General features: G+C 38.6%; 1 protein-coding gene across 1 annotated transcript in view; it reads right to left on the reverse strand.

The window, feature by feature from the left end:
* Positions 1-24543, reverse strand: part of DNAH5 (dynein axonemal heavy chain 5) — a 211086-nt gene that overhangs the window by 36529 nt on the left and 150014 nt on the right. Inside the window, exons 58-64 of the mRNA XM_079918021.1 lie at positions 20973-21176; positions 17173-17352; positions 13872-14009; positions 9530-9665; positions 8639-8955; positions 7335-7490; positions 6243-6425 (exon numbers count right to left, since the gene is read on the reverse strand). Of these exons, the coding sequence (XP_079774147.1) occupies positions 6243-6425; positions 7335-7490; positions 8639-8955; positions 9530-9665; positions 13872-14009; positions 17173-17352; positions 20973-21176 (1314 nt within the window). The remainder of the gene's footprint in view (positions 1-6242; positions 6426-7334; positions 7491-8638; positions 8956-9529; positions 9666-13871; positions 14010-17172; positions 17353-20972; positions 21177-24543) is intronic.

Raw genomic sequence — 24543 nt, forward strand, 5'->3', positions numbered from 1 at the left:
TCAATTCTTAATTCTTTGAGATACAGCAATGCAATTAAGACCTGCTCTTACTGTCTTTGCTTCCATGTGTTATTTGGTTACATTTGAAAGCTTCCTTACTGGTCATTTTATTTATTTATTTTTTTAACATCTTTAGTGGAGTGTAATTACTTTACATTGCTGTGTTAGTTGCTGCTGCATAACAAAGTGAATCAGCTATACATATACATATACATATATCCCCATATCCCCTCCCTCTTGCGTCTCCCTCCCACCCTCCCTATCCCACCCCTCTAGGTGGACGCAAAGCACCGAGCTGACCTCCCTGTGCTATTCAGCTGCTTCCCACTAGCTACCTATTTTACATTTGGTAGTGTATATATGTCCATGTCACTCTCTCACTTCGTCCCAGCTTACCCTTCCCCCTCCCGGTGTCATCAAGTCTATTCTCTACATCTGCATCTTTATTCCTGTCCTGCCCCTAGGTTCTTCAGAACCATTTTTTTTTCTTTTAGATTCCATATACATGTGTTAGCATCCAGTATTTTTCTCTACCTGACTTACTTCACTCTGTATGACAGACTCTAGGTCCATCCACCTCACTACAAATAACTCAATTTCGTTCCTTTTTATGGCTGAGTAATATTCCATTGTATATATGTGCCACATCTTCTTTATCCATTCATCTGTTGATGGACACTTAGGTTGCTTCCATGACCTGGCTATTGTAAACAGTGCTGCAATGAACATTGGGGTGCATGTGTCTTTTTGAATTATGGTTTTCTCAGGGTATATGCCCAGTAGTGGGATTGCTGGGTCGTATGGTAGTTCTATTTTTAGTTTTTTAAGGAACCTCCATATTGTTCTCCATAGTGGCTGTATCAATTTACATTCCCACCAACAGTGCAAGAGGGTTCCCTTTTCTCCACACCCTCTCCAGCATTTATTGTTTGTAGATTTTTTGATAATGGCCATTCTAACTGGTGTGAGGTGATACCTCACTGTAGTTGTGATTTGCATTTCTCTAATGATTAGTGATGTTGAGCATCCTTTCATGTGTTTGTTGGCACTATCCTTACTGGTCATTTTAATTCATTTATTTACCAGATAATAATCTTGTATTTGAGATAATGTAGAAATTAGTATAAACAAGTGACATTCAATGGTTACGATAAAATTCCTTTCCATGGGCAGTTATAATAAATGCACTCACAATATGGTTACACTAGGAAACAAAGTGATAATAAAATTAAATGGAAAGAATTCAAGTATTTTTATTGCCATATTCTTAAATTTTACACACTCTCATTATCGTTTCTGAGTTCTTAAAGGTGAGCCTGATAAAAGTCCGCACATGAAGACAGGTAAGGGAAGGAAAGTAAAACAGTGAGAAGAGTGAGCATTTTGACATCAGGAAGACACTTTAAATTCTAACACCCAGGACTTATTAACTGCATGACCTTGGCCATGTTATGCAAGTCTATAAGCCTCAGTTTCTTCATCTGCAAAATGGACATAAAAACAGCTCAGAGAGTGATTGTAAGAATATCATTAGCAAAGAAGCTCAAACCAGTGACTGGATCATGACAGCTGCTCAGAAGACGTCTCTTCTCTCTATCCCCTCCCTTCACTCGTTTCCAGCATGGATTTTTCAGATGCATTGTAATATTTATTTGGAAATGAGTAGTTTGAAAAGTAAAATTATAAGTTGGTACAAAATAAATCACACTTTAGAATTTCACCTATCATTGTAAAAGCATAATAAAGGAGCTGAAAGGGATTTTTTTTAAGGAGAACTTTCTAATCTTGCACTTACAATGCTAAGGATGCATGCTTTCATGTCTGCTGGGGATGAGACCATGGGCTATCAAATCCGAAATCTGCACCAAGTCTTACTGAGCCTTCCTGCATAAGCCTTCCTTCATTTTTTTCCAATTACATAGCAATTGCCCTAATGTAGGCTTTAATTACTGCTCGGGGGACTACACTAACCATAACTGGTCTCCCCACTGATCTTTTGCTCTGCCATCACCCCCTTCTCTGCTCCCAGTCATAGACCTTTCCTTTACTATTTGGAAAGGTCCAAAATTTTCAACATAGTTTGCAAAACCTGTTACAACCTACATTTCCATTCTCATCTCCACTTGAGAACTACAGGATTGAGACTAAAATTATGCCTCCACAGTGCTTATGAAAACCATTATTAAGAAAATGAACATACTTACTAGTAATACATACAACAAAGTACAAATTATTCCTTTCCTGATTTTAAAGATAGTAAGTAAAAGCTTGAACATTATTGAGTTGATTATGGTCAATTTAATGTCATTGTTAACATTAATTAAATAAAATTGTCACTTAAAGAAATGCTTATATTCCCAAAGGATTAAAATAAGGCTAAGGAGTACATTTCCCCCATAGTTTGAAACTGATGAAATAATATACTCTAAAGTAAATACTACAACCTAAAGTAATATTTGGAATTCCAAAAGCAAACTGTTCATTAAATAGCACACCAGTGGCCAAACAGTAGAATAGAACAATAGTTATGGGGCAAAGAAAGATACCTCTGAAAGAAAATAGAACAATTGCTATTTGCTTTTCATTTGAGTTTTAAAAATGGAAAACCTATGGGATAAAGTTTTAGGCATATTTTCATTTGTATGACAGATTTAAACATATTTCTGTTGAACTACAACTTTAGTTCCATAATACAGTTCTTTTACAAATTAATACAAAGGGGCAAAATTAATCAAAATAATTTTGTCTATTAGCATTTTTCCCACCAAAGGGATTATCTCTTAGCGCGCACACACACACACACACACACACACATTTGTGCTATGTATTCTATACATTAAGACCACAACGTAAAAATTTTATATAAACTGTGATAATGTGAAAAGTATCCCTGAATTGAATAAGAAAGTACATCAGTGATTCAGTACAACTTCATGAAATGTACTATTGATCAATTACATGATCAAACGTTAAGTGGCTCAACAAGGATGCAAATGAAAACTCAAGTTCTTTCTGTTCATAAACTTCAACTATAACCAAAGTTTTGGAATCAATAAAAGGAAATAGATGACAGCCTTCCACAGTTCTCATTTTTAACGTATCACCCAGGCTTTATTCCCAAAGATTCTTTCTCTCTGTACCTTGAACTGGTAATTAAAATGAAAGATTAAACAACTGAACTCAGAAACAGATTTATTTTTTCTCCACCACCAATAACAATGGTGATAACAATGTCTATTTAGTGTCTTTATTAAGTTGTTTCCCATGTCAGTTCCATCAAGTTTAGGTCCTTCCAGCTCCAAAAGAAATAAATCATACACCTGTTTGCTCATCCGAAATTCTGAACAAGGATGACACTTGAGGCTTTGTATTGTGCGGCTAGTAGAAGCTGTTAATTGATATTAATATTTTTCTCCTAATAGTACATAGTTTTCTTTGAGATTCTTTCTTATTCTCTAGGATCAAGGTGAGGGTGACCCGAAGAGACCAGGTTCCTTTAAAGGAAAGTTTCTGGAGGGCTACTGGTTTGCTGCCTATTTAAAATGGTCTTGATACATCACCTTCTGATGACAACAGCAGGCCGTCTAAATATACTCACAGGTACATCAGGTGAACAATTGAATATGACCTTGATGTGAACTTGAACAGCCCATGCATTTAAAAAGACTGCCTTGAAGCACACAGAAAAGTATAACGTCAGTTAAAAATCTGCCTTCCTTTTGCTTTCATAGGCTCTGAGGTTTCCCTTTGTCTCTTAAACAAACAAACCTGCTCAGGCTGTACAGCTGAGCATTCATGAGACCAGATCCTGCATGATAATAAGGTTCCTCACTGCCTGTATTCCCAGAACACTGGACAGCTGGTGAATTTATGGACTCAAAGAACTAAGAGTAGCCTTTCCCTTGTATCCTAAGTTACTGTTCCAAGCTGCCTTTCACAAGAAGAATCAACAGACCAGTGAAGGCATAACTTATCCTGACTGAAGATGTTCACCATTTGTTTCAATGCTCCCTACATCTAGGGAATTTCTTAGATGCTTTCCAACATCAACTTCCTATCTGTGGGATCTTCCTAGCTTTCAAGAGCCCCCCCCTTGGCCCAAAAACATTTCATATTGATATTTTTACCATCACCCAAGATGTGATCATAGTAAGAGAGACTTCCAGGTCGCTGAAGTCAAAGAAACAATTTGGACTTAACGTTTTAGATCTGTATCCATAGGCATAGACATAGGCTCTTTTCAACTGAGTCACTAGATGATAAAAAAAAAAAATACCCTGAAAGCACCAGAGACCAACTCAGACCCACTTGCCACCACCCAGGCTGAAAAGATTCAGCAAAGTGAGCAAATTCAGGAGCACGGTGGGCAGAAAAGATGCTGCAAAAGGAAAAGCTGCTGGCAGAAAGGAGGCTACTTAAAATCCATCACAAATAAGTCTAGCAGCTCACTTTGCTTTAGAGAAAAAAAAAATACAGATTACGTGTTGTATTCTAACGTGGTTCAGGGTAAAATGACTATTAGAACAGAATGAGTGTCACGTCACTCTGACCACACATTTGTGAGAATCATTTCCTTTGAGACTGGGACAAATTCTGATAATGAGATGATGGTAAGAGAAGAATGTCTGAAGGCACCCAACTTTCCCAGGAAGTAAGAAAAAGCCTGGCCTGGGATCCATTACTGGCTTTTCAAGGCTGTTCAAAATCTTCCAGTGAGCTTCCAGTGCCCCATACTTCATCTTAAAACTCTGCTGCAACAATTACAGCTCAGTCCTGGAGTTGTTGCTGTGTTTTGTGGCAACCAAAAATCTGGGAAGCCAAATTATTTTTTTCCAAGGAGACTGTATTCATCTCAGCTGAATCGTAGGAAAGCCGAGGACAAGGATATTATTCAAAGTGCTATCAAAGCCCCTTATCTACCTGAAGCCAGCACTACAGGTGAAAGCAGAGCCTACGGTACGGACAATGAATACTGCCCGAGGACTCTCAGGGATGCCCCGGCTCCACAGATATGCTGTTGATCAAGAACCCCTGTCCTTCCTGAAATAAGGGTGTGGCAGCACTAAACTTCCTCAACCACCTCTACTGAGATTTCAAAAATAAACAAGTAGATATTTGGAAGGATGTTATTTCTTCAACAGCCAGTCTGTGGTAGGAACGCTAGCATCGGTTCCTGCCATACTGAGGTCCCCAACCGTGTGAATTTATGAAGTTGGATTAAAGGCTTTGAATGCAATTTCCAACCGTATAACTCTATGATTTATGTACAACAAATTAAAACATAAACAGAGAAGATTCATAAAAAAGGAAGAGGGGAAGAGAGAGAGAGAAAGAGAGAAACATAAGGAAGGGCTCAGAAGGCCAAGCATGGTACGACATACAGAAAAGGTAAAAAGAATGGGAGGGACAGATTTCAAAGGTTTTGCCAATAGATTTAACCTAAATAACTCTTTAGGTCAGTGTAGAAGGGAGGTATAAAGTAAACCAAACTCCACATTGCCATCGAACTCAGGAAAAAAATCAATAGCAACTTTCAGGGTTCACGCAGTTTCACCAAAGCAGTCCTATTAAAATCCTCCAGATTTCTTTCCTTAAGGCTCAGATGTTCCCCGGAGAAAATGGTGACTCAGAACATAGAAGTTATAAATTACTGGCCATTTTTCATTGAGAGAAAACAGATATGGAGTTATGCTTAGAGCATAATGAATCCGGTAGCCCTCAGAAGGTGCACAATGAAACCTAGTGTCACCAACTTCTATCTTCTCACAACATACACAGAGCTCTCTTGCATAACAAATAAGAATTGGCAATGTCATGTCATCTGAGTAAAACGTTTTAATTTTATATTCCAAAAGCATAATAATGAATCGAATGAAAGAAAATCTAGATGTGTACTAGAAAGCTAAAAAATCAACAGGTGACTAGAATTAATAATAGAACAAACTTCAGAAAAATAAAGTAATATAAATCCAGAACAATGATACTGAGACTGATAGTCTCATAGTTACACCAGTCCCCTATATAAAATCAGTTGATGATCTATATGATTTACGTGATGCAGATGCAACATACTGGGTAGATAATTGGTTAGTAGTTATTTAAGACACTTGGAAATTAATAATGGAAGAAACATAGGAATTAAAGGAGGAGACTCAATCCTATTACAACTTTCATCATATCATTTTTGTCAATGAAAAAATCGCAACATAATGCAGAAAGCAGTAGGGCCATACTTCACTCACCTGCTTCTCTGTGAGAATGACTCTCCCCAGTAATTGATCTTCTAGACCTTTCATGGTGACAGTGAAGTCAATGATGGAGGTCCGCGCACTTATTTCAGGGGTGTAGGCTGGATTGGGCAGCTTGGTGGTAATGTAGAGTCTGAAGCCATCCATCACATCTACCTCTTTGTCACCGACCTTCACCTTTTTTATAAAAAAAAAAGTTAAAAGTCATAAAACAGAGATACACCTTACTGTGTGCTTTTTGTATAGGATCCAGTATTGCTTTTAACAGCTGTGTACCTAGAGATCATCTGTATACTAAAAAAGAAATGGTCATTAGGCATTCACAGGGCTTTAAGCCACTAGGATGAAAGGAAAGAAGGATGGAAATAAGAGAGGAAGGAAGCGAGGGAGGGAGGGAGGGAGGGAGGGAGGGAGGGAGGGAGGGAAGGGGGGAAGGAAGGAAGTTAATTCAATATACACCATACAATATATAGAGAATTTATCACCAAAATTGTTGTGATCATACTGCAGAAGTGAGATGGGTTCCCCATCCAAAACTTGGTTCAGAAGTCAAGACTGATGATGTCACTCATGTAACAAAAAGATATGAAAATGTTTATTATTCACATGAGACTTTCTGGAAATATTAGGGTAGGCTCCCAAACAGGTCCAAAAAAAACCTCACTTGAGAGAGTAGGGAGGGGAAGCTGTTTTAGAGTTTTATGGTGGTTACCCAATGGGGCTGGGATGAAGTTTCCCAGACATGGTCATGAGCAGAGAGCTGCATGATTTGAACTTCCCACCAGTGCCAAAGGAGAGTGGACCCGCGTTTTCTTATCAGCTTGCCCACATTGGGGATGGAAGGGGAGAGGGTCACGACAGGGCTTGAAAACTGTCCGAAGTCAAACATCACAATGGAGTCAGACTTTATTATACAAGTGAAGTAGATATTCCTATAAAGACGGCTCTTGATCCCAACTCAGGAAGCGTAGAAAAGCAAATGCCTCAAATTTGAATTGCTGCCTATTGAGAAACTGTCACCTATGTCACATTTACCTGGCCTCATGGTAATTATTCTGCACATTGTCATCTATAGGTTTAACCTACCTTAAAGGTAGACCCGGTCTTAATGAAGTTTCTCTCCAGAACATTATCCAGGGCTGGATCTAGTTCCTCCGCAACATCTTCGATAAGCAAGGGCCTTCCAAGAGAAAGACTGTCCTCTAGGTGGTTTCTGAAGTACTTGTGATTTAGAGATGTGATCTAGAAAGAAGATCGAAATGCTGCTCTAAACTGTTTCCATTCTTCACTTTAGCAAACCATCAATCCCTTATTTATTTTTTTTAATTGAAGTATAGTTGATTTACAATGTTGTGTTAGTTTCAGGTGTACAGCAAAGTGATTCAGTTATACATAATTTTTTTCAGATTCTTTCCTCTTATAGGTTATTACAAAACGTTGAGTATAGCTACCTGTGCTCTACAGTAGGTCCTTGTTGGTTATCTATTTTATATATAGTAGTGGGTTTATGTCAATCCTAAACTTCTAATTTATCCATCTCCCCCACTTTTCCCCTTTGGTAACCATAAGTTTGTTTTCTATGTCTGTGAGCCTGTTTCTGTTTTGTATATAACTTCATTTGTATCATTTTTTTTTACATTCCACATATAAGTGATATCATATGATATTTGTCTTTCTCTGTCTGGCTTACTTCACTTTGTATGATAATCTCTAGGTCCAGCCATGTTGCTGCAAATAGCATTATTTCATTCTTTTTTATGGCTGAGTAATATTCCACTGTATAAATATACATCTTCTTTATCCATTCCTCTGTTGATGGACATTTAGGTTGCTTCCATGTCGGAGCTATTGTAAACAGTGCTGCAATGAACATTGGGGTGCATGTACCTTTTTGAATTATGGTTTTCTCCAGATATATGCCCAGGAGTGGGACTGCAGGATCATATGGTAGCTCTATTTATAGTTTTTTAAGGAGGCTCCAGAGCATTTGACTGCATCATTCCCTTTTACTGACAAGCAAGTAAAGGTTGTATGGCAATGTTGCCTTTTCCTCACCACCACCATATTTGTGACAAATAATCATGGAATAATTATGAAGAGTCTTTATAAAGTGCTGTATACTTAGTGTGATATAGCTCCACCCTGCTCTGTTTATGAATGAGGGCCCTAGGACCTAACAGAAGGGAGTCTGAAACCTTTGAAAGACGGCACTGGAGAGATCAACAAGAATGCAAATAATGCAATTTTTAGAAATCATTTCTAAATACTAATATCTAAATATTAATAATAAAATTATTTCTAAATATGAAATATTTCTTTATTCTCAGATACTTGTTGATCTGGGTCACTAAAATTGATTAGTAGCATAAATAGACTCAAACCCAGATTACCTGGAGTTCATTTTGGTTTTCTTTATTTTTAACCCAGATCTTCCCTTGAGTCTGTGGATCTATTAACAAAGGGTAGCGAGATGCCTTTGTGACAATAATTCCATTCTGAATGGACAGGTCATCGTTTGGCAGGCCTTGGAGGTTCCATTCACTAATGGTAGGAGCATCAATCAACATCTCATTGAGATTTAGGTTGTCTCCAAATGGAATTTTCCGGGCTTTCATTTCCTTCTGCCAGTCATTTAACAGCAAATTGCGAAATTCTTGGTTAAACGGACCAGAATAAGATAGGAAAGCTGTAGCCAACAACACATCCCCTAAAACGGAAAACGAAACATCACTGAAATACTCTGTGATCAGCCCTGTAATTGTGCAGAATGTTAGAAATGAAAAAAAAGACAACCATTCTTTCAAACGAAATTTCAGAAACCAAATTGTAACCACAAGTTGCTGTGTCTTGTGAATAGCCGTAGCTTAGTTCATTGTTAATGAGTCCACATGGTCCACCAAGTAATAGCTGCTAGTAGTCACGCACCAGATTACGTTGACTCTTGTTGGATATGAGAGGATGATTTCCGAGTTTAAGAGATACACCAAAACCTCAGAAGACAGAGCCTCCGTTCTAAGTGACCTTGATCGATATGGCCATTCACTCGTGGGAGAATTCAAAAATGACCTGATAATAAGAGGTTGAAATCTAATAAGCGTTGCCTAAATGCCAGACCAATATTCATCCTTTTGAAATAGCTGGACACACACACACACACACACACACACACACACAGAGGAATTTGAAGTAATAGAGTGCTGATGGGTATTCTGATTAAAACTTAAGTTGCTCACTCCCTATCATAGTCAACACATAATCTCATTAATAAAGGAATTACATACCTACAAGTCTTTTAGTTTGTGCAGCAAACTCCTTGCTCTGCTCTGTCCATCTTTCTTTCTCCCCTGCCAGTCCCCCGATCAGCGCGGAAGCGGTCTGCATTTTATGTCTGCACCTCTCTGCATCTTCAAGCAAGGTCTAAAAACAGACAGAACCAGAAGAAAACCTTTGTTCAGATAAATGTATCCTGGAGCTCAAAAACATAATTTTAAAACATCGTATGTTATCTTCCTTTCTGAGATATGTGAGCCACTTATTCCACAGGAAGCGTTAGATTCCATTTCTGTGGGTCTGTCTCAGCCCAGCCTGTGTCTTAAGCCCTATCTATGGAACATAGATGGATTCCTCAGGAGGGACCCTGAGCCAATGGGCAAACCCTCCCCAGATGTTAATAAACTGAGAAACAATGGAGATTTGCATCATTTATGATGTTCGTATCAAAAAATTAGAAATAAAGTATCAACATACATGCTAATATCACATAGCACAACAAAATGTAAAGAAATACATATCCCTACTTAAAAATGAGGAATATTTCTCATGTTAAAGTTCTAGCATCATTACTGCTTTGCCTAACTGCCCATCTCCTTGTACTTTAGGTGAAACTTTAGATTGTCTTCAGGTTGTGGAGTCCTGAAGCTCATTCGCAAATTCCGGCCACACTGACTTAGTAGGTCCCTCTCTGCTGTTCTTGTGTCAGTAAAAGACCTGTAACCGGACTTCCACACACTATCGCCACTCAGGGCTTTGTTCTTAAAAACAAATGGCTCCAGGGGCTTTCCAGGTGGTGCAGTGGTTGAGAGTCCGCCTGCCGATGCAGGGGACGCGGGTTCGTGCCCCGGTCCGGGAGGATCCCACATGCCACGGAGCAGCTGGGCCCGTGGGCCATGGCCGCTGAGCCTGCGCATCCGGAGCCTGTGTTCCGCAATGGGAGAGGCCACAGCAGTGAGAGGCCCGCGTACCGCAAAAAAAAAAACAAAAAACAAATGGTTCCATTTCTCTATGTTGAAAAGACAGCTGCTAATTCTATTTGTAAAAATGTATACTTATGGTACAATAATGGATATGGCTAAAGATCTGGCTATGTGACCAGTCACTGGAAGTTCACGTATAATATTTATATATATTTATATAATGTACATATGGCATATATACGCTAAATGTCTAACAATAGAGGATAATTTACATAGATTATGGTATATTGTGAACAAGAATGCTCTGAAGCCATTAAAAATATAATCATTAAGAAAAATAATCATTAAGTTAAAGAAAAACAGTCATTAGCTAAAAATTCAATTTATAAAGCAGTATGTACTCAATTATCTGCTACAATTTTACATGGATTTTAAATATATGTAAATCAGGCATATGTGCAGATATGAAATGATAAAGAGTAAAATATTTTTAGGCTTCAGCTCCAGGGTTACCTATGTGTATTTTCTATAAGGAACATGAATTGCTGTTGTAATAATAACACGATACAGTGTTTTTCAGAAGCAAGATATTTGTTCCAGTTTGTTCTAGTCTGCTCTGTTTTCCTTCCCACTAGAGTTAATGCTGAAAACCCAAAATCCCAGCTGAGAGGTGTACCCACACATCGACACCATCCATATTTGTTTGTTTGTTTCTCCCCAAGAAGAAAGATGTCAGCTGGAAGTATAATACGACATCATTTATTTCTGCCTACCTTTAAAACAAACTTTTCACATAACAGATATTTTTAATACGTTATCCTCCCTAAGTTCCCCGTCCCCACTGCCGTGTGGCCAAATAAAAAATGGCCAACCTCTCCCCTCCTGGCTGTTGCTTTCTGGAAACCCAGGCTCCTTTAGGGGATTGGGGAATGGAGGATGGGAGAGAAGCAAATGAGCACACAGGACTGAAAAGCAGATTTTCCCTCCAAGCCTGGCTAGGGGAGTGTGCAGAATTCCTTGCGTTCCGTGGGTAGTGCCCCCGGCCCTCTCTCTCCTAGTGCCCCAGAGTCTGACTCGCTGCCCAGAGGCCCTGTAGAAGCGGACCCTCTGCAAAGGCACTGACTGCCCTGTGCACAGAGCAGCAGGACACACACCCCTCCAGGGACTGCACAGACCTGGTGGTGAGGTTGCCAGTGGTGACCATGAGCTGTAGACTTGAGAGCCCTCCCCTGGCCCCTGTAGTCTGTAACTCCCTGGACTCTTCATGGAGCCCCATGGAGAAAGAAGGAGCAACACAATGACTAAAGGTCAAGTTCACTCCAACATGTTGGGAGCAGGTGGGCACGCAGCCAGATTTTGTTTTCTTAATGAAAAACATTTGACATTTGTTGAGCTCCAAGTTTTAAAGTTAGAGCCAAACCTTTATAGTAGCCATTCTTATGTGGTCCCTATAATTGCTTACCTAACAAAGAGTGGATATTCAGAAACAAAAAAGCTTATTGAGATGCCTTTGAGATGCCTATTGTTCAAACTGAACCATAATAAAATGAGGCTGTAAAAATATTTTTACGGTATGTAGTAGTGCTTCCTGATATAAGTGAGTGTCTAAATGGTAGAAATTAAGGTGTCTTCCTCACAGTTTCTAAAGTAGACGCTCAAATTGCAAAGTTAATTTTCTCTTCATATTATGGTAGTAAATTTCATAGAACATAAATAACAAACCCAAATAGGTGATATATAATTACTTCTCTAAAATTTCTGAAAAGCTCTTATGTTGTTTTCAGGAGACTTATCTTTAAGAGGAAATACCATATATCTTGTATATAGTGAAACTGAAATGTTTATCTAAATTCCCTCATTGGGACCCCTATAGGGAACAGACTAACAGAGCAGGAATCTCAATCCAGCTGAGTGAGGGCTGAGAAGAGGCAGAGGTGGGCTCCGTATAATCACCGAGGAAAGAACAGAGAGAATCTAGCTCTTATTTATCAAGCACAGGTTTTCTCAGAGGCAGATACAGATTTTGTGAGGCCAGATGCTTATCTAAGCTGGGGACCACTTTAAAAAAATCATTAAAGAATTTTTACAAATACAAAATACCAAAGTGAACATGTAATGAGAACTGGGGAAAGAAATCACTACAAAGCCCTGATAATTGAGAAATTCAGTACCTTTCCCCTGGGATCTCCAGGTATTTTATCTGAATGCTTACACACAAATGCTTGTCAAGTATAATCTGGTTTCCCCTCCCCACAGAACTCTCTACAACTCCCAGTCACCCCAGCATTCATGGGGCCTGTGCAAGTGAGGAGCCAGAAAACTGAAGCTACATTAGGTTTATGTTAAATCTGCCTCTATTACCAGAAGGAAGGAGGCCCCAGTGGAGCCGGACTGAGTATAAATCAACTAAAGAGCTTGCTGCCCAGTGGAGAGGAAATATACGAGCCTTGATTCTGAAACGTGCTAAAGCTACAAACAGGCATAGGTTGAGAAGGCTGTAGGTGGTCATTGTCACTGGGACACAGCCACATGGTCAGGCACGTTGGTCCAGCAGAAAGACCCGAGTAGACATCAGAAGATCAAGGTCTAATCCAGCCCTACGACCAATGCCCATGCCTGGGAGTCCTCCTCTTGTCCTCTCTGGGCCTAAGTTCCTTTCTGTAAAATGAGAGTAAAATAGGGCTTCCCTGGTGGCACAGTGGTTGAGAATCTGCCTGCTAATGCAGGGGACACGGGTTCGAGCCCTGGTCTGGGAAGATCCCACATGCCGCGGAGCAACTAGGCCCATGAGCCACAACTACTGAGCGTGCGCATCTGGAGCCTGTGCTCCGCAACAAGAGAGGCTGTGACAGTGAGAGGCCCGCGCACCGCGATAAAGAGTGGCCCCCGCTTGCCACAACTAGAGAAAGCCCTCGCACAGAAACGAAGACCCAACACAGCAAAAATTAATTAATTAATTAATAAACTCCTACCCCCAACATCTAAAAAAAAAAAAGAGAGTAAAATAAAAATATCTACCCTGCCTACCTTGAAAGATTCTTTCCAATATTAAATGAGATAAAGTGGGAGGACATGATTTGAAAAATATGTTAAAAATGCTGCACAGGATGCTGTTATCCTCACCGTTAATAAGGAAACTCAGAACATGCGTCTTCCAGCAGTAACTTCTGTTTTGGCTGAATATCCTGACCTCTCACCAAAGGTCCTCTCGGTGTCCGTTAGAAACAAACTCCAGGGCTTAGCGAGGGAGTATGTGCTGTGTGTGTATGTATGTATATGTGTATTGTATCGTATATCAATTAAATGAATCCCTGCTGGAAACCAAACCCTTGGAGAGAGAAAGCAGGAGAGGAATGAAGGGCTGACCACAGCCAGGAGGGCCTGTGACGTCACCACCCGCCCCAAACCCCTACGGCAAGAAGACAGTGACCTGCTTTTCGGTCATGGCCTGTTCATACTCGGCCTGCACCACATCCAGCTCGGCTTGCCTGTCGTCCAGCTCAGCCTGGGCCTTCTGCAGATCCTGCATGGCCAACACGTAGCGATTCTCCTGCACCACCAGGTTGGCCTGCACGGGACACACACAGGGTGAAGAGATGGGCAGCAAACCGAACACCCAGCATGTCGGAGTCTGAGAGCTCAGCAGCCACGTGTTAACACCTGTTCTTTGATCCGCCCCTAGACTCCTCTCAAATTGCACGGTGAGGAACAAACCTTAATGTGAACTTGACATGTCTATAAGCAGAAAATTATAATTCATTAGTAGAGAGCCAGCAAATTTTTTCCGTAAAGTGCCAGAGAGTAAATATTTTAGGCTTTTGGGGCCAAGAGGCAAAATCAAGACTATTGTTCAGGTACTTAATTTAAAATTTCACGAGCCATACAAATAGAGGTGGTGGGTTAGACTTAGCCTGTGGACCATAGTTTGCCAATCCCTAAATCAAAACATTGTAATATGAAATGTATATAGGCAAATCACAGAACATTTTAATACTGAGTTGTAGAAAAAAAAATCTGAATATTTAGAACCATCTGCCTAGCAGGGCTCGTCACTGTTAATGAGGATGTTAAAACAAGACAAAGGATGAAACATGATTAACCACTGAATATAAAGATCTAGGTTTTATGGGTGGTGATGGACTTGATAGCATGACTGTCATTTGCATATATTGCTTGCCATCCAGAAAAGAACAGACACTTGAGCTGTGACCAAATAATAATATTTGCTTTTAGGAAGCTACTAAAAAAGACTCAAAAGACATAATCAAAGCAATATTGGAAAAAGATGAGGTGTAGAAAATAGTCCATGGAATTAAAATCCTTTCAAAAAAAATTTGAAATCAATGTTCTCCCTTTAAGTCTTACTAAAGTAACCCACTAATGTCAAACTACTGCAGCCCCAAAGATCTTGAATATTTTCTAGGACTTTACTCAAGAGGGAGGGGGATATATATATACATATAGCTTATTCACTTCATGCTACAGGAGAAGCTAACACAACATTGTAAAGCAATTATACTCCAATAACAATAATAATAATACGAATTTTTTTAATGAAACTCTCAAAAGCTACTAATCAAAGGGTATAAAATCTTTCAAATCCAGCTGCTCACCTTAGAAGCCATAGGACTCTATTAAGATTACTTAAACTCTGCAAGCCTCAGTTTCTCCATTAAGATATTGAAAAGCTACCTCCTAGGATTTGTGAGTGTGTGTGTGTGTGTGTGTGTGTGTGTGTGTGTGTGTGTGTATTACATAAAATAACATATGTAAAAACCCAAGTCTGGGACCTGGCATATAACAAGAGTTTGATTAAATAATACAATAGATATTATTATTTTTATTATCCGTGTTCAATATTTAAGACTCTACTGTTGTTATGTTTTGCTTACGTAAACTAACATTTACTGGTTTTCAAAGAGTGTCCAAGGAGAAATCTCATATGAATGAAATTGAATAGAATCTAAATTGCTACTCTTATAATTAAATTTGTTTAAGTTTACTCACTACTAGAAGTCACTTGGCCCATCTATAGGAATTGTAAGATGAAAGAAGAGCCTCCTTCACTAATTAGTGGTGAAGAGGTTCCCACCGGAGTTTAAGGAGTGTCCTCAATCTCTCTTTACTTGGAAAGCAGGAGTTCGCAAGCGAAGCCCCTCCAGGAATAAGTGAAGTTAGAGCTCTTGGTCTGTATTTCTTAATATATTGAGCAGAGCTGCCGATGATAACCTGCCCTTTCTTTGTCTTCTACTTCCCTCTAAGCGGTGAATGTGTAGCATCTACAAAGCTACATTTATTTTTCTGACAATGGCAATTAGGAGAGACCTGACAAACTGAAGACTCCCAGATGCTGGGTGCTCCTAAGGACATAGGGGGCACTCCCAGAACAGGCTTCTCAGAAGAGAAGCATAGGTTCCAGGCACAAGTAAAAGGTCCCCCCTCCTGCCTGTGTTCCCTTCACTTCCTACTGTAGGACCTATGTTGTCCTGGGACTGGGTGGAGCCTGAAACGTACAGAATGTAAGGGAGGAGATGTCATGGTTCTTATGTAAGGCTTGTTCAGAGCATCCATTATTTTGTACGGGTTTCAGCTCATTTTATTTACAGTAACTGCAACAAAATAAAAACTCCCCATTGTGAATTCGACTGTAATTCCCTTAAAGACATTTATGTATGCTTACCCACTGGAAATATTTGCAAAGGATGCCCTGTACTTTTCACTGGATATGGTTGTTATAATTCAGTCAATATCAGAATGTCCCATTGTGAGCTATGTTGGAGTCTTCATTGGTCCCCAAATCCGCAATGCCCAACAGGATGACATCAACTGTTTGCTCTAAAAATCTCTGAGCCAAATGAATCCCTTCTCTTTTAAGTTGCCCTTGGACCCCAAGGGCCTCCACCACTGAATAAATGGCCCTGATATGGGAACAATGAGAAAATAAAATGGGACTTGCAACTGGATCCCTATGTTCTTTTCATTCTTCATTATTTTTAGCGTGATTATTAAGTTCCTTGGGTAGTTTATAAGTGTACGTGGATTTTAGTTGATGGTTGAGTAAGATCAGACTTACAAAAAGCAAAATAATCAACAAAGCCATAACGTATGAGTTCTGAGGCATCAGTATTTCATTTTCAAGACAGGTACTTGGCTCTCCATCTGCTAAAGGCTGAGTGTCACTGAATGCTGGGGGGATGTGGACAAATGAAGCTGAGAAATGCAATTACTCAAAGGGAAACACTGGTATGCTCTCAAATCATTTTAAATAAAGGATGATATTCGGTTTCTTTCCTGAGGGACAAGAGAGGGAGAGGGAATAAATACTATGTTGTCCCTGCAGCCAAGACCAGACACCAGTGACTGTGTCCACCCTGCCTCATTCACCTGAGTCCCTGGCAGGAGATCTTGGACATTGTTGGTGGATCCTATGCTAGAGTTTCCTGTGTTTCTTTTTTTCAAGTTGACATTGTGGGGGAAAAAAGTGTCCAGCAGCCCACAATGGACTTAGTACCCTTGTAGAGAGTCCATGCTTAAGGCTCAGACAATATCAATTGGAGTTGGATTACAGAGAAGAAAGAAACATCCTATGCTCAGCCTGTCTATCGCTAGCTCTCCCCGTGGACTTGGGTACAATAAAACCTGAGGCTTCTGTGTTGCATGAAAGACAAGCCCAGTTGACTCAAAGACCCCCCTGCCGGCACACGTTCTGCAGTTCCACTGAGGAGGCTTACCTTCAGGGGCAACACCTCTCTGTTTATAGAAAAGAAGGAAGCCATGGCCTTGGTCCAGGAACAAAGCCCCGCTACATTCCCACATACACGTTTAGCAGTTTCGATGTTGTAGTCTGCCATCTCAAAGTAAGGATTCAAAAATTCTATCACTTCTTCATTGATTGTGTCTTTGGGGAATTGCTATGGAAGAATGGAGTAATATAAAGTCAAAATACCTCTTCCATGAAGTCATAATCACATTATGCTCACAACGCCACTGAAACTGTTAAAACCAAGAATGGATGAATGATATCATACTTTGTTGATATTTCAGGTTATTAGGCAAAAATCATATCTATTTAGGCATATGAAATGGTACATATATTTAGCATTGTATATAAAAATGTAAAGCATATATATTTAGACATAAATATTTAGCAGCAACTAAATGCTTAATGCATTCAGAGGGAGGTTCTATTAAACTCACCTGAAATGTGAAGAAAATAATTTGGACATTAGGCCTTCAGGGTGATGAATTAACTTTTAATCATAGAACTATCAAGATTATGAGATAATTGTTCTTTTCTGGAGGGATAAAATTTTAAAATAGTAGCAGAAATTGATTATGAGGGCCTTCTTGTATTAAGAGAGAAGACTGACCAAACAATGAAATTGGATCTTTGAAAAGTGGTGTTTGATCATCTAACCGAGGATAATTAAATATTTTCCAAGTAGAAAGAAACTTAGCACCTAAATAATTCAGAGAAATAAGCCTTCACAGAACATACATAACACAGAGCAAAACACACTTTCATCCAGACCTCTTTAAATGCAAGTTTCTTTTATGAGACTTGAAAAATACTGAAGCCAGAAGAATATCTGGGAACAACAGAAGGATGGTGGTGACAAAAGGCAAATAGCAAGGTTGCTTCCAAGAGCAGTGGCTTTGCACCAGGTATATAAGGCAAGTGCAATTCCACTGCACGTTTTTCAGTGGACGCTTTTTAAGCTCCCCCCCACCCAAGGACCACTGCCATTCCACACGCTCAGTCTGATTAATCACTACCTCCTATCCAATCAAATAGCATGTTATTCCTTCGTGGTGGCCCTTACATCACAGAGGCTTCTATTTTAATTATCTGAAATGAGTCTGTATGGCCCACTGGTTTCAGAAGCTATTTGGTGTTATAGCTGCTGTAAGGCGCCTCACAAGATGCTCTGGTCATAGCAGCCACTTGGGCAATGATAAATTAAAAACTGAATGAAAGACAGTGCTGAAGTTACTGCTTGGGTTATGGATGGGGGATGGGTATTCCCAGTTAGTTGTCTCAAGATCTAAATATTAAAGATAAAACAATATAACTGCCAGAAGAAAACACAGAAGCATTTATTCTGCCTTAGAGATGGGCAAAGATTTCCTAAACAGAACACAGAAAGCACTGTAAGGAAAATATTGATAAATTGGACTATACTAAACTTAAGAATATCTCCTTATCAAAAGACACCATTAATGGAATGAACAACTAAGGCAGAAAGTGGGAGAAGATATTTGCAAACATATAAATGACAAATTACCCGTATTTTATATATAAATTCTACAAAATAATAAAAAATTTAAACGTACAGGAGATCTGTACATTTAAATGTACAGGCACTTAACCAAAGAGTTCCCAAAGGGCTCAGAAACTGGTGAAAAGATTTTCAGCATCATTTGTCATCAGAGAAATGCAAACTAACCCACAATAATAAGACAACACAACAAACCCAACAGAATAGCTAAAAGTAGAAAATGGTTAAGACATGGAGCAACTTATACACTGCTTGCGGGTATGTAAACTGACACAACAATTTTTGAAACCTCTTTGGCACTATCTACTAAGGCTGATTAAATGTATAACCTAAGACCCAGAAATTCCACTCCTGAGTATAGAGCCAATAGAAATGAAAACATGCCCACTAAATGACCAATATTCATAGTAGCTTTATTTATAATAGCCCAAAACTAGTAACGTCTCAAAAATCCATCAACGATACAAGGACAAACAAATTAAAGCGCATTACAGCATTTCACGCTGGTGCTGGTAGATATAAACTTATGAGAAACGATTACTAAATTTTCAGAAATTGTACAGACTTGTTAAATACAGCCATTATTTTAAATTAAATTATAAAAACTTACAATTAAATGTTATTTTGAACAAAAATAATGTATAGTCAAGTCATCACCTTCTAATTATTTTGCTACATTTTACTATCTACATTTTTGAGGTCATTTACATTTATTGTATCTACCCAGTGGGACTACCTTATCACAGCATGCTACCATGTACCTCTTCCCAACTCTACATTCAGCAACATTATTTTGGTAGCTTGAAATCAGCCATTGTGGGGATATTTACACTATGAAAATTGGCAAACACTACAAATCAGAGCTTTTTCTTTTTTCTCACCAGAGAACCAGTTGTTAAACATTTGTCACACACTATTGCATATTCATCTACTGGAAAGCTGTGTAGCAATGAAAAAAGAATGAAATACTGTCCTGTGCAACAATAAGAAAGAATCTCACAGACGTGTTGAATGAAAGAGGTCAAAACAAAAGAGTTCATATGATATGATTTCATGTACGTAAATTTCAAAACAGGTGAAACTAATTATTGGGATAAAGGTCAGAATAATGTTTATCTTAGGGGAGATTACTGACTGTGTTGGGACACAAAAGAGATTGCTGGGGTCTGGAAATACAAATCTTGATTTCAGTGTTCATTAATAGGTATAGACATATGTAAATATTCATTAAGCTATACCCTTTTTTTAATTACATTTTTATTTTATATTGGAGTGTAGTTGATTTACAATATACACTTTAAATTTGTGCATTTTATCATATGTAAATGTTACCTCATAATAAAATTTAAAAGATGCAAGTTAATACTCAAAAAATTACAATTGAGACTTGTGAAATAAAAATATATATGTATTCATATGCAAATAATATATGCACATATGTTTGGGTTCCTTAAAATGATTTTTTTAACTTTTACTGAAATATGCTGCTGATGATGTTTTAATATGCCTAAAATCTGCCAGGAAAAGCTCTAATACTTACAATGTCTTATATTTGAAAGAGAAATTCTACTCTGAAAAAATACGTAAATATAAGTTGAAAATATGTATGTTGACTATTATTCAGGCTTAAAACAGAAGGAAATTCTGCCATTTGTGACAACATGGATGGACCATTATGCAAAGTGCTATAAGCCAGAGAGAGACAAAGTCTTCATGGTGTCACTTATAATAGTCAAACTCATAGAAGCAGAGAATAGAATGGTGGTAGCCAGGAGCTGGGGGGAGGAAGAAAGGGGAAGATGTTGGTCAAGGGTCAAGGGTCACTTATGCAAGATGAGAAGGTCCTGGGGACCTAATGTACAGCAATGTGAATATCGTTAACAATACTGTATTGTTTACTTGAAATTTGCTAGGAGGATAGATCTTAAATGCTCTCACCACAAAAAAAAAAAGGAAAAAACGGTAATTATGTGAGGAGATGGATATTTAATTGGCTATTTATTGGATTTAGTGGATGGATTTTGGTGAAATCATTTCACAATGTATTAACATATATCAAAACATCAAGTCATACACCTTAATTATATAAAAGTGTTATTTATCAATTATACCCCAATAAAGATGAAAAAAATTAGTAAGTTAAAAATATGTCCACAGGGTAGATTCTCTTCAGAAACGTCTTCTATTAAAGGACCCAGATACTCTAATGAAGTCTGAGTCCCCTCCTGGCCCATCATTATTGAACCACCAACCTGTAAATTCTGTAAAAAGTTTCCTGTGGTCATCAGTTTTAAAGATTCCTGCCAGGAAGGAATTGTACAGCCTTTTGCCAGGTCAATTTTCACTGCACTGACTTTCCTCTGAAACAGCAGCAGCACGCAATCCATGATCCTCATGATGAGATGTGGGGGTCGGCCCAGCGTGCGGACAGTAGCAATGTCAGAAGGCTTGATGGTCTGGGGAGGAAAGGAGGTCATCACCCAATCTCAGACAAGATAAGTGAAAACAAACCTTTACTCTCTAAAGGCTACTACTTCAACAGAGGAAAGAAAGCATTTTTAAGTTTGATGCAGTCATGGGAGCTAGATGCATATTTAATCCCCAAGAAAAACCACACACCCCCCAAAGTTCACAATTTTACAATTCAAAGTGACAGCCAAAGGAGATATAGTGAGAAGCGTGTTCTCGAGCAGTTAAGGAGCTGTGACTTCTCTAAAATTGTAACGACAACTTAGACTCAGAAAAAAACTTATCTGAAAGGAAAAGAATCGTCAGCACTTAAGTAGATTCCAGGGATTCTAAACCAGGAAAACTCCAGAATTTGCAGTGCTTTTTTTTACTCATTAGTTATGTAGGTCAAGAATCTGCCTCTCTCTCTTAAGACTTGTCACCAGGGACTGACACTAGTTGTAGCCTCAGGGCTGCCAGATTGAATAGTTAGAGGTTTCTTAGCTGGGAACTAACCTTTAAATGATGGAACTTGAGCAATAGGAATTTCACTAAGCTCTTAGAAAAGTTCTGTTCCATTTCTAGTACAGAGATTCTTATACAGAAAATTACTTAATAGTCACCTAGACTTGTTGTAGTCAATAACTGTTCTATCAAACTCTTTATGGAATAAACATTGGAAAAATATTAAAGACAAGCATATGACACTGTCCTATTTCTAGGACATAGTATATATTAATTCCTTCTAGGTCTTGAAAAACCTTCCATCCAATTTGTATTGGCATCCCTCCTGTCAAAGAAAGGTACAAACCCCCTTCACATCAAAGCTAATGATCTTTTCTCTGAGAATTGGGACAAAAAAGAAGAAAACCACTAAACTTGGTCATTAGAAATGGAACTATCTACTTTGAAAAGGTTTGTTTCAACACACTAGCATTTGTGAATTCTAGACAGCTGGAAGTGAAGGGGAATTTGTGGTAAAGAACTGGAAATTGCAGATAGACCTTAATTTGAGATGCTTGGCTATAAAAGAAAGGAGAGAAATATAATACCTGCCAATAGGGAAAGAAGGATCAAATTAAAGTGGATATAAAAGAGCTGGACATGCTTATTTCACTTTAGCTTTTTATTTGTTTGTTTTAAAAATTACTTTATTGAAGTATAGTTGACTTACGATGCTGTGTTAGTTTCAGGTGTACAGCACAGTGATTCAGTTATACATATATATGTAATAGTTTGCATCTGCTAACCCCAAACTCCCAATCGAACCATTCCCCACCTCCCCCTTGGCAACCACAAGTCTGTTCTCTGTGTCTGTGAGTCTGTTTCTGTTTCATAGATAATTTCATTTGTGCCATATTTTAGATTCCACATATAAGTGATATCATATGGTATTTGTCTTTCTCTGACTTACTTCACTTAGTATGATAATCTCTAGGTTCATCCACGTTGCTGCAAATGGCATCATTTCACTCTTTTTATGGCTGAGTAGTATTCCATTGTATATATGTACCACATCTTCTTTATCCATTCCTCTGTCGATGGACGTTTAGGTTGCTTCCATGTCTTGGCTATTGTAAATAGTGCTTCAGTGAAAACTGGGGTTCATGTATCTTTTCAAATTATAGTTTTCTCTGGATATATACCCAGGAGCAGGATTGCTGGATCATATGGTAGTTCTACTTTTAGTTTTTTAAGGAACCTCCATACTGTTCTCCATAGTGGCTGCACCAATTTACATTCCCACCAAAAATGTAGGAGGGTTCCCTTTTCTCCACACCCTTCCAGCATTTATTATTTGTAGACTTTTTGATGTTGGCCATTCCGACCCTTGTGAGGTGGTATCTCATTGTACTTTTGATTTGCATTTCTCTAATAATTAGTGGTATTGAGCATCTTTTCATGTGCCTATTGGCCATCTGTATGTCTTCTTTGGAGAAATGTCTATTTAGATCTTCTGCCCATTTTTTGATTGGGTGGTTTGTTTTTTTGATATTGAGCTATATGAGCCATTTGTATATTTTGGAAATTAAGCCCTTGTCGGTCTCATCATTTGCGAACATTTTTTCCCAGTCCGTAGGTTGTCTTTTTTGTTTTGTTTATGGTTTCCGTTGCTGTGCAAAACCTTACAAGTTTGATTAGGTCCTATTTGTTTATTTTCACTTTAGCTTTAAAAGGGGGAATTTTCAAACAGAATTGGGCTCAATTATGTTAGGTACCAGGTAAAAAGAGTCCGGGAGAGGAGTATATCTGAAGTGCAACTTATTTCAGCTAAGTATTAGATTCCTGTTTTTTTCTGCAGGCAAAGCAATATGGCTGTTATATATAAATACATATTTATATATATTTGTGTCAAGTCAGGTGAGCATTGAGATAGGATGAGACACATTCTTTGCTGTTACCTTATTTGTTGTGTAGATTTACGTGGCCTGATGCCAAAAGAGAGTTTGGATGTACCCAGAACTTTCTTAGTATAAATTAGTAGTACCAGACTTCAAGATTTCAAAAGCTCATAAAGAGGCAAAAAAATGCAGACAGAACCAATGAAGGAAATTATTGAAAACCTCTCCTATATATTCCCTCACCTTACCCCTGTTCCCACACATTTCTGCATTGATGATTATGTTGAATATTTTAGTGGTAGAGAGTACTAAATTAGAAGGATACTGGAAAATATTTTATAATATCAAAACAAATGCTAAGCTTTTAAATCTTGCGAAAATGTAAATGTGTAAGAACTGAGATACCATATGCTCAGTTCCTACGATGCTGTTAGGTATCATGAGTTCAATAAAGGTTTAGAAGTTACACAATCATTGTCTTCTCTCTGTTGATCAGAGACTCTCGGTGAAGCCAGAGTACCTTAAAAGGGGCAGGGGGAGGATGAGGTCCAGGATTTTAAAGAGATATCTGCACCCCCATGTTCACTGCAGTATTATTCACAATGGCCAAGATATGGAAGCAACGTAAATGTCCATTGACGGATGAATGGACAAAGAAAATGTGGTATTTACATACAATGGAATGTTATTCAGCCTTTAAAAAAATGGAAATCCTGCCATTTGCAACAATATGGATGGATCTGGAGGACATTATGACAAGCGAAATAAGCTAAAAAGAAAGACAAATACTGCACAATCTCATTTATATGTGGAATCTAAAACAGATTCATAGAAGCAGACAGTAGAAGGGTGGTTGCCAGGGACTGGAGGAAGAAGCAAATGGGAAGGTGATGGTCAAAGAGTACAGTTTTCTACCATACAACCCAGCAATCCCACTACTGGGCATATACCCTGAGAAAACCATAATTCAAAAAGAGTCATGTACCACAATGTTCATTGCAGCTCTATTTACAATAGCCATGACATGGAACCA

This window comes from Stenella coeruleoalba (assembly GCF_951394435.1).
Source record: "Stenella coeruleoalba genome assembly, chromosome: 3".
Classification (NCBI taxonomy): Eukaryota; Metazoa; Chordata; class Mammalia; order Artiodactyla; family Delphinidae; genus Stenella; species Stenella coeruleoalba.